Source organism: Morone saxatilis, unplaced genomic scaffold, assembly GCF_004916995.1.
Source record: "Morone saxatilis isolate NCDOM2014 unplaced genomic scaffold, NCSU_SB_2.0 Contig23, whole genome shotgun sequence".
Taxonomy (NCBI): domain Eukaryota; kingdom Metazoa; phylum Chordata; class Actinopteri; family Moronidae; genus Morone; species Morone saxatilis.
In genome coordinates this window covers 13,304,531-13,316,488 of record NW_023339796.1, presented here as the reverse complement: position 1 = coordinate 13,316,488, position 11,958 = coordinate 13,304,531, and the positions used below count along the sequence as shown (strand labels likewise).

General features: G+C 40.1%; 1 protein-coding gene across 1 annotated transcript in view; it reads right to left on the bottom strand.

The window, feature by feature from the left end:
* The window catches only part of gpc1b (glypican 1b), a 62,422-nt gene that overhangs the window by 12,286 nt on the left and 38,178 nt on the right, over window positions 1-11,958 (bottom strand). Inside the window, exons 3-4 of the mRNA XM_035669979.1 lie at window positions 2,055-2,282; window positions 1,642-1,805 (exon numbers count right to left, since the gene is read on the bottom strand). Coding sequence (XP_035525872.1) covers window positions 1,642-1,805; window positions 2,055-2,282 — 392 coding nt within the window. The remainder of the gene's footprint in view (window positions 1-1,641; window positions 1,806-2,054; window positions 2,283-11,958) is intronic.

The window sequence follows — 11,958 nt, the reverse complement described above, 5'->3', positions numbered from 1 at the left end:
AACACACAAGGTAAACAATATAAGTGTAAGTATAAAACTAAGAAAAAAAAATAAATAAAATATAGACTAATATTAAATCTGGACTGTAAGTGTAAAACTTAAAGGGGGGTAGCTCGAATATATACACACACATTGGAGGGGAACGACAGAATGATGAGGTGTGCGTGTGTTTCTGTACCTTTAAGCACTAAGAGAGATGATTATCGGTTTAGCATCTTGCTGGCAGAGCTCTGCAGGGATCGTAAGATACTCTGGCTGGTCCGGGGTACACCCATGTGACAGGAGTCATGAATAGCAATTTCAACTTAGTGTGCTGCCCATGCTAATTCTGATCCACACTCCCCTGTTCGCTTGCTTGAGTGTAAGCTAAGCATTAACTATCATGTTTCTAGCTTTGTTGCATGCATGTTGCATGATTCCCTTAGCTCCAGTTTCAGTTGTCACTGTCATTGTCTTTGCCTTGTTATTCACAACTACCTGCTACGCTAGACTAGCTGCGTTCGTAGTTATTCCTGATTTTACTCCCCTGTGGCTGTGCTAGGCTTTGCTGCATGCAGGTACTTAATTGAGACATCTGCAGGTCCTTAATGTAGGTGTGGGACATTGTGCCTATTTTCTGGGCCAAAGAGAGGCAGAGAGACAGGCTGTCTAACTCTGATGCTACCAAACCGTACAGTATGTGCCACCCACAGTGCAAGCCAGAACATATGTCAGAGTGAAAGGGAAAATGATCATATAGATTATTTCTCTGACATGCATCCAAATGTGTGGCCTTGCAGTCAAATAGCAGCAACACAACCTCTTTTTTCACGCTATTGTTTTTTTTTCTCTTGCTCTTCATCTTTTCATGCTTACACACAGCCTGACCTTGTAATATTTCATCGCAGGAAAGAACTGTAGTATGTATCTCTGGTACAGCATCTGTTTTCTCAAAGGATGTATATTTCTCACGGGGCCACTGCTCTCAACACTCTCCTTGCCCAGTGTCTGACGGAGGTATTTTTCACTGGGGCGTCAATACTGGCCACCTCCCTTTCAGGAGCTGAAATGATTTCCTAGTCTTGCTCTGATCTTAACCTTACTCTTGTCTTATACACAGAGGGGACCATTTCTCTCGGGAGATATTAACCCTCCCCGCGGCCCGGAGAGACATTTTTCAGCATGGAGCTGACATTAACTGTTGTTGCAGGGGCTGATTGTCTGAGCTGCGGGCCATACTTTATGGAGCCTCTCGTTTCCACCAACATTGATCTGCCACTGCTTTATATTATGCGCACAGACTGGTAAAAACAGGCCTGTGTGTATGTGTGTGTGTGTATTTAGGTGTTCACATCAAGGAGGAGGAATGGTGATCACTAAGGGGAGATGAATACAGACCCCTTAACACAAGAATACCAATGAGCATGTAGAGGGAGCAGAGAATTTTGGGGAGCAGAGAATATTAGCTTTGCGGCAGATTAGACACCAGTAAAAAGGTGTGTGAGGCAGTAAGTCGCTTCCATCAAAAACAATAAAACCAACCAGTATGGGAAGTAGGAAAAAAGGACTTTAATTTTAAGGGAAAGAGACTAACGGCAGTTGATGGATAGAGGTGATGCTATGTAAAGTAAAACGGGAAGAAAGTGGGAAAGAAGGTTTTACCTGGGACACCTTGCGTACCACCTCCCCACTGACCACCAGTCCCTGAACAAAGGAACGTGCTGCCACAAATGTGCGTGTCACCGCCATCTTCATTGCACGGGGTGTGTCTCCAAAAGGTCGTAGTGTCTCTATCTGCTTAGAGACACACTCCAGGTAGTCCTCACCTGCAATCATCATTGACATTTATTAAAATTTTTCTCTAGATCTAGATCTAAATACATCAAAATATTATGCTTTAATAGACAATCAGAACATCTTATTTTATTTTCTAAACTTTGATTATTATGTAAACACTGTGTATCACATCTGTGATATACATTCTCAGGCAATGAACCTGTGTTTGTAAGGTCCCATTAACCCATGAATTAGCTCTTGTTTGTTATTTGGTGTTTTACAAAAAAAGCTTGATGTACCTATGAAATATTGCTTGTTTGCCTGGTAGAAAAGCTTCTCCAGCAGCCTGGCCCAGAATTCGTTGAGCACCTCTTCCAGGTTGACATTGGACCCTCGGTAGTAGTGCCTCAAATCTGTGTACAGGTCAGTGAAGACCTGGGAATTCTGGGAGTATAGGAGTCCGAAAGTTGTAGTGAAAGTCTCCTGTAGACTGATCGCCGAGCGGTTTAGCACCTCCAGGAAGTAACCTAAAAATAAAACATAGAAAATGTGTGGTTTAAAAACAAAATAAGGAAGCACCATTGACTCATATTTATATATATATATATATATATATATATATACTACATAATGCATGGCATTATCTTCCTATTATTCATGTTTTCACTATATCCTCACATTATCTTTCCCACCCACCGTGCTGCTCAATATAAACCTCAATGCAGGATAAAAAGTAAATTATTTTTTACAGAATTTCCTTATCTTATTGCTTTGTGCTGCATACTTACTCTGCCTTATACTGCTGGTGAACCTAAAGTTGAAGTATGTGCGAGTGTCCCTCTAGACAGTTAGTGATTTGTTAATTTTCATTAAGGGGGAGCACATAACCGTAACCCTCACCCCTACTCATAACCATATAGTAAAAACTATATCTGCAGTCATGTCTCCCTTAAAATATTTTGTTACAGAGTTGGCTTGCTCTGTGGGTGTATTTTCAGATGCTACCAAATGATCATAGACATATTATAGGAATATTATTATAGGAATACTACAAGCAGCAGAGTGTCTCTATGACCCTCTTGTTCTTCCACAACTAAACATTGTTACTTGTCACTCTGATCGTGAAGGTCACACTACTCTATAGAGTATACAGCCTACAATAATACAGAATTGAGTATTTATAGGATATAGTTTAGAGAATATTATAGATCCAAGACAAAACTGACAAAGGCGCAATTATAAATCTATCTGCAACTTCAGCACCACGGACAAAGCCATGGGTTTATCGATAAACAGCATCGTTAGGCTACTGATATTTCAGAGCCATGGTCGGGGCCATAGATTCTAACTTGCACAAAGTTATATAAGGGCAGACTAGACTAACATATTCCACTAAAAAAACCCTCTGCCTCTGCACTTTCTCTGGGATGGGGAAGGGGGAATGGCAAGTTAAAAAGGGTCATTTTGCTAACAAAGAGGATGGCTCTCCAATCGCTTACTGCCTCTAGGGCATGTCAGAGAATTGACAGTGCTTCAGGGTGAAGTATATATTGCTCCAAGTGAGGATTTACAGATATAGGGTACAGGCAGAGGCAGGCACACAGGTATAGGGAGGCTGTCAGTCTCGGAGAAAAAAAAGTAGGAGAATGTTGAAGTCTGACTGAGACAAGCACAAACAAAAAAAAAACAAGCAAATAAAATAGGGTAAGCAGACTGCAAATCCTAATCCCTACACTAATGTTCGTCCAATCAATTTACATGCATGAGAGCAACAGGATGTATAAACACATGTATAATGTGATCTGTTAAAACTCAAAAAAAAATAATAGAGAGTCTGCAAAAACTGAGCATTTTAAGCTTAAGGAATGTTATTTACTGCAAAGCTGTTTTGGATTTTATTACCCTGCATTACTGGTACTCACTATACTGTAGTTCATGGGTCATGGGTGGGATGGGTCGATCGAGGTGCATACATTCACATATCGAGTTTGTTTTCATGAATTCCATTTTTTTCTGTGGCCAGTGGTATAAAGATTTTTTCATCCATTTTGTGTGTAAACAATGTTTATAAATGAGGAGCCCATGCTCTGCCAAGAGTATGGCAGCAGAAAATTTAGCACAACAACAGCGTGCCTGGACCATCCATCCATTCAGGCCAGCATTTGCTCTGCATCTCTCCACATACACAATGGGTTCAAACCTGGTGCACGTGTGTGAATGTGTGTGCATGTTTATCTGTTTGTCTGCCTGTGTGTGTGTATACGTGTGTGTGTGTTTGTGGCAGGGGGATGGGAAGCCGTAGTCAGAGCAGTGTTTACTTTGTAGGTGTCTTATCTCTGCCTGCCACCACCTCAGATCGCGAGTAGACGAAAAAAGGGGAGGTTGTGGCCTCCACAGGGGACATCCTGCCTGGAGTTAGCTTATTCCCCTAACGAAGCTGTTTTTAAAAACATCATAACACACGATTCGACCACACAGGCAAAAGCACTCTCCAGCATGTTTAGACAAAATACAAACACAACCTGTCTTCTCACTGTTTCCCTGACGACAACAGTAAAAAACCAAGCCGCATTAAACAGTAGCAAAACTCCAAACATGCGCCGGGTCTGAAGACAATCACAACACTTGAAGTTGCATAACATGTTAATATGCTAAGCTCATCCTGACCCATCTGCATGGCATTATCTAAGCACTGGCCTTGTTAGATACTGTATATCTGCTCTGCTTTCCCACTCATTAATAAACACCAGCCGGCCTGCTTCACCGCTGCGGTTATTTGCTGCTTTCTTCTGGCATTTTCACAAACTCATAGCTAAAAGGTCTACTCTCATCGGAGCCGTTGATTTGAAGAGATGTATTTAGCACTCAATGTTAGCCCACATGTACTCCTGTGAATACTCATTTCGAATTCAACTAGTAGACAACCACCCTGAGACATAAATAATTTCTTAGTCTTGCTTTTGCCACATTTATTGGCCATTCTGTGCTTGGTGAGCACCTACAAAGGCTTACAGCATATCTTAAAAAAATTTACCTAAGTCCAACTTTGTTTTAGTTTTGAATTCTATACTGTGAAACATCAGGGTCAAGTTCCTTCTCTTACAACTACAGTCTTGTTCGGTGCATGACCAGTTGCTCTTTGACGTTTCCCTCAGTTAGGTTCATGCCCAAAATAATGTCAGTGTACATTATTTCTGAACTGGAGACATCTTGTCAATCAAGTGCTTTTTGATGCACATCTTTCAAAACATATACAATGAGCTCTATGTGTGTTCAAAAATACAATAAGGGACTCCTATCTCTACGAATCTAATTATAAATTGGTTTATTTAAAAATGTTTTGTTTTTTTGCTGGATTGTACTGGAACGTGCTTGCTTTTCCTCAGTGGTGTGATATAAGCAAATCAAATTTTGCTCTACTGTAAGATGACAAGAATGTTAAAGGACAAGGTTCACATTTTGTGATATATTCTTTATAAATAAGGGTGAAGGAAAACAAGTTAATTTCCTCAAGGCAGAAAATGTTGATGCAAATGTTTTCAACAAGATAGAGAAAACCTTTCTTGTCAGCTGCTCATTATAGCTGCAGACCTAAGAGGAAAGAGCAAATGGAAACATAATGAATGGTGTGTAGCCTATACAGTATCTTTGTGCATGACACAAATCATTTTTGAGATTATAATGCTCTGTAAGATAACTACTTCTGACATGCTGCGACTGTATGTCCAGCCTTTGTTTAGTAGCGAGACATTCTGGCTGGATGACACATCATTCCCCTGTTCCCTGACCTCATGCCACTCAAACTATCTGGAAACACAGCTCTGGGCCAGCCTGAAAGTACCAGGAGAGCCTTATCTGTGTCACTCACCCAAGCAGTGCGAGTAAACGCCCAAAAACGCACTTCCAGGAGTCAGCAGAAAAGCACATACACACACGTACACACCAACTTCAAAGTGACGCATATACCCACAGACACACGAGGATCACAGATCCTCACACAAACACACACACTATCCAGAGTGCACAGTGGCAGGCAGACAGACAGACGGGGAGCGGCTGTGACAGGTGCAGCTTTGCTTTTAATCCCCATTAGAATTCATTCCTGCTGTGTACTGTCAGCCATACTGTAAAAATGTCTTGAGTCTGGCTAAGCAAAATGGGTTTCAACAGAAATAGTTTCATTCAGGTGATGAAGTTAAGTTGTTTTCTCTATTAAATTAATTATCCACAATTCTGTTTGCAGTCCTAATATGGTTGGGACATGTTTTAAGAGCTCTGGGATCACCACATGTGGAGGGCAGATCTTGGTAAATGGTATCACGCTGTCCAGTGCTCCTCTGCCCTTCAGCTCGAGTGAATAATGATCATCATTAGTATGACTCAAAGCCCCTGTGCATGTGTGTGTGCATGTTCTTTTGTGTCTGGAGATGACCTTTCTCATTCTTCATCTGTTTGTGTCTCCATGAAACTGGGAGCCACAAGCCACATCCCTTCATTTACCCCTCCTTCCTTTTACTCTTTTCCCCCATCCTCTATCATCCCTCACACCTCTACCTTCTCTCCCCCATCGACTGCTCTCCAAGGAAGGAGTGATGGCAGTCTGCACTTAATTGCTTTATCCCAGCACAATGGGTGTGGAGGGGACAAAGAGGGGACAAACAGTTGATGGGATAGTTGGGCAGTTTTACTCATTTTCAGTTTAGTAATCATGAGGATACTATATACATTTGTACAATTGTATACATTTACAATAATAATAATGAAAACGGAATGTATGTGATATCAGTTAGTTAAAACTTATCAAAGTGATTTATCTAGAGTCGGTGATGCAAGCTACTGTATCTTGCCCTGGAAAAGTAATGTTTTAACGTAATCTTCATCTGATCCAAATACTTGATCAAATCATTCAAGAATAACTATTCTGTCTCACTGAAAAGTCAAGTCAGTCTTATCTGTAGGATATAGTTATACCTTCTAAAGGGCATAAATGAATAAATAGTGCAGCAGTAAGTAATACAGTGTACAGTGTTATTTCATTTTTATTTATATAGCCCAAAATATATATACAGTTAAAGGGCTTTACAATCTGCACAACCATACATATCCATAACCAGACTGATTAAACTTTTAATAGCTAAGTTCTTAACACAACTTTCAAGCAAGATGTGTTAAGAACTTAGCAAAATGAGCAACTGAGTTTTGACTGAAGTAATGCAAAATAGTAGTACACAGTTCATTGCTTTGACTGTTTCATATGTGATTTTGCATATAAGTTGCAACATTGTCCTGTCTATCGGTATTGGAAAATATCCCCCTTGATATCGTGAAAATATTTCAACCATTTGTTCAGCTGAACTACACGGACCACTCACATTGACTGAATACTTTCATAATTAACAGTAAAAAAAAGTATTTAATTTGACAGTAGATTAGGAAAATCTCTCTTGTCACACTCCACATTCTGCCTTTAATTCTTTCACTTCTGTCTAACTTATACACACACACACACACACACACTTAGAACAAGCTAAGTAAAGCATGTGTGTCTTAATGACTTTCTTCCTGCAGTAAGAGGGGAGTTAATGATTTCATTTGTAATCACTCTGAGTTTCACATCCAGGCCACCTTGACATGTTAGAGGCTTATTTTAACTATGTTCCTACATTTTCTTATCCCACTGCTTCTAAACCTGATTAAACACACACACACACACATTATAGTGCGCACACACAAACCCTCACGTACCATAAAATTACATGTTCAATATTCCATCCTCTTCTACACTCTCTTGGTCTTTTATCAATCAATACAGCGCTTTAAAGCAGACGAGTAGCTTCTACCTCCATGCCCTCCTTACCCATTCATCTCTCTGGTCTGGATCTTCAGTCCTCCTCCTCCTTCACACTCTGTCTCATGTGTCAAGTTGTGTTATTGACTAGATTTTCTGTGTAACACAGAGGTACCATTGATGTTCCTCTAGCTGCCAATCACTCTCCCTGAGGGCTTGGACTGATCCTGATCCTGATGAGTTACTTTCTCACACAGAGGTATTAACTGACCGAGACTTGCCTTGCTCCTTCAGGACTAATCCAAAACCAGTTTCCTCATACAGAGAACTTAGCGTCTGGCAACATTTGCCACTGTGTAATAAGGTTGCAACTCACACAATCTTATTGAATAATTTGATCCAAACTGGTTGGTGAGCAATGACAGGCTGACAAGAAATCACTGAATTTTTAACCACTGGTCTGTTCTCACCCAACTCTCTGGTCTTCTGTGAAAACTCATTTTGGTGTTTGTTTCCTCCAGTTGGCAGTTAACATTGTCTTGCATGTGCAGGAAATGTTTCAAAGCCCTCGGGACCATGCTGGAGGACTGAAAAAACTTTGTAAAATATACAATCCAAACTCTGGGAAAAGCGTGATTTCTGAATTACAAAGTTGATGTTTTTTCAGGAGACATTACCCATACTGTGATTTAGAAGAATAATTAAAGCTGATACTTATATAGTGATGTTGACATGAATGCTTAAGCATACAGTAGGTTCATGCACATACTCACATATAGTTCAGGGCCATTATTAGAAAAGTAGCTAAGAAACATGATAGATCAACTGAGTTTTGGCAGTGCACCAGATACTGACAAGGGAGGATTGGACATAAAAGGAAGATCAGCAGAAGTATGAAAGGGAGTAAGAGAAAAAATGGGGCTCCAAAACAGCAATTGTATATCTCTTTCATATCTGACAGCCTTAATTCTATTTGTCCCTTTGACAAGTGCTGAATGATCATATTAGCTGGATGGTTCTTTGGCAGGGAGCAGAGAGGCAGAGAGACAGAGAGCAAGACATGAGGTATATGCCAAGATGAGAGGAGGAGAAAATCAGGTGGCATTGGTGCATTAAAAAATAATACAAGACAGAACACAGATAGCACATACCGTTACCCTGCCAAGTCCGTACACTACTCAAAATTTGTTTTTTTAATAATAGAACGTTTTAAGCTACATCTGGTTTTGATCTGCATCAAAACACACAATCATGTTGTTTGGCTGATGGCTGCCATGAATTTGAATTGTAGAACATTTAAATTCCTGCCTGGGAATATTAGGCATTTAGATGGATGAATTGTACAACGTACATGTCACTCAAACTCAGGAGTACTGCATGATAGCCGTGTAACTTTATCATGCTGCTCTAATGCCACCTGTGAGCTAAATGCCAGCACATTTTGCCAGATCACTTCACTTTATTAATCTGTCACATGTATTTGGTGAAAAGTACATGATGCATTCAAGAGGCCATTTGCATGCATGAAGTTTGAAGAATTGATGAAAAAATTGCAGAAAATATTTTTTGGCTGAAATAGATATATAAGAATCCTACTTCTATAATATCCATCCTGGCTAATACATTTTCATCCAAAATTTGTGCTTCATGAATGGCAATATGATGGTCCAATTTACAGAAAAAAATAAAACAAAACTTTACTTAGTTTTCTAGTGGTTCTAGTTCTAGTTAGGGTCTAACTACTTTCTTTAACTTTAACTGAAATATGTTAATTGGGTTCTGAGATATGCTGTAATGTTTTATGTAACACAAGTGATCTTCAAGAGAAGAACAAGGCAAACAGAGAGCTACAGGGCTGTAATAGTTCATGGCTAGCCTGTACCCCACCCATCTCTTCACCAGGCACCAGATGGTTTTGTGATCTACCATAACCACCCCCATTCACAAGTACGCAGGATCCTCATCCTTTCCCTTTGTTTCCCCACCTGTGCAAGGACAATGAAAGATTAAACACAACAGGCATAAACAAACACTGCTGTCCTGGGCGCACTGAATGCACAAATGATGATCTGGGAGCCATTAGACTGTTTATGTGTCAGTCTGACTCTCCATCAATAATAACACTTATCACACACATACTGTGCCCCAAGAGCACTGTAAGCCCCTTAGCCAGCATTTAGATGCTATTATAAGGTCCCTTATATTAAACAAGCCAACACATCACATAATGCTTGTCATTTATCAACAGCCTCTCTGTGGAAGTCTTTATTCCACTTTCTCGCTTTCTCTCTTGTGACTTTCCCTGGCTAGCAATATGCCTTATTTTAACACGACTGTTTCTTTTTCTATCCTGGTTCTCTCTTTCAGCTTTTTCCCATGCTTTTTTCTTCCTAAACTCAATACCGTTCCTTATCCCCAGTATGATTTTGTTCTCTTTTTCCCTCTATCTCATCTTACTTTCCACTGCTTCCACTGCCACTCCTTTCTATCACTGCATTTATCTTTCTTTTCCTCTGTATCTCGCTTTCTCTCTCTTTAATTTCATCCTTCCAAGGCACCATAGCTCCAAGTGAGTAATGTGTTTGGCATAATTAGGCCAGTGTACTCCGGGTCCCCACCGACGTGATTTGCATGCAGATAAAATGAGCCAATCAAGGACCACAATGGGAGCAGATGTCCTTGTCTCTCATGACATCATCAGAGGTGACCCTGAGAGCAGGAAATTAAAAGGTGGGCGACAAGAGGTTGGATTGAATCAAATCTGTTGCTTAATTGTAGGAATATTGCAACACAGATGTAGAATGTGTCACCAGTGTTCATTCCTAGTAAGCGTGGGTTTGGTGATTTGGAGGTGAAAATAGAAGGAAACTGGGCTAAATTTGGTTGTAAACAATCAGTTGTCAGTTTATTAGGTAGACATAGCCAAAACTAATGCCTAATGCTTTTAACTGTTGTATGAAGGTCTTGGTTGGTGGCTGTAGTTTGTGGGGCTGTATTGCACTATACTGAGAGGTGTCTCTAATATTTTGTCCACCCTATATGTAGACTATTAGGTCTACTACACATCGAAATGTAGTCATATACTAAAATGTATTTCAGTTTTAACCTAGAAATGCTTTTCTCTTGCAAATATATCAAAGCTGCTCTTATAGAGATTACATACAGTACAGCGTTCTCAGTATCAAATCTCACAGTGAGCCGTTGCACTACTCACTGAAAAGAAATACAGCAAGGCGCTGCTTGCTATCAGCTGATGCCGATACATACTTGTCTTTGGATCCAAGTTTATTGTCTGTTTCCATAATCTGATAGCATAAATTTGAGCGTGCTTGATGTCATTCTTGCGTATTGCGCCGGCTTGGTCTTTCTCCATGGGAGGAGAGATGGCGTTACTTAAAAGGCCAGCTGGGAGATGTTCAGAGCTCTACTTAAATGAATAAATAAGCGAGTCCTGCTTGGTCATCTAGAAATGAGTGTACCCATAAGCCAGCCAGCCAGCCAGTACTCTTCAAATCAGATTAAGCTCTATGACCACTGATCTGCCTTGAACTGAAATGGGCTGGAACACACTGGCCAATAAGCATTTTGGCTGCTCATAAATGCTGTGTGCCAGTGTATGAATGTGTGTGTAGTCTGTGTGTTGATGCTTTAAAACCTGGGTTAAGATCAGACTAAAATCTGTTTCCTTGACCCATACTCATATTCATCCTTCTAGTCAAAAAAAAAAAAAGACTGAAATAGGCCTAATGAATCATTTGATCTTTAAAATGTCTCAAAGACCCCGAGTCTTGTTTTGTTAGGTCAACAGTCAAAAACCTAAAGATATTCAGTTTACTGTCATGTAAGACAAAGAAGTAGCAAATCCTCACATTTGAGAAGCTGAAAGCAGAGAATATTTGCATGAAAATGACTCAAACGATGAATCACTTATCAAAATAAAATGTTTAAATGTATTTCAAATAGTTCCTTAGCATCACAAGACTTAGAAAAGCTAACAGAGGAATTGATGGGGTTTCCATCATTTGGCCAGATAAAAAAAGCTTCACCCTCTTTTCCAATCAAGGCACAGACACAAGCCTGGAGTTGTATGCTGAATTATGCAGGGTCATGAGGTTCATAATTTTACTCTCAAAAGTATAAAGTACAAAGTAAAAACTATGATTTTGCATGAAGATATATGTGGCAACAGTACAAGTGAACACACACACTCACACACACAGTGAATCCAGATGCCAGTGATGGCACCATTAGACCAAACACCACCTGCCAGGTTTAAGGCTTCCGTCTGTCTAACACACCTGGTTGCCATCTAACACACAGCTCCCTTTGGTGCCATCACTCTCTGTGTCCTTTCTGACCTTTTCCCACTCACTTTCAAATGTAACACCATCTCTCTTTCTCTTTCCACCTACCAC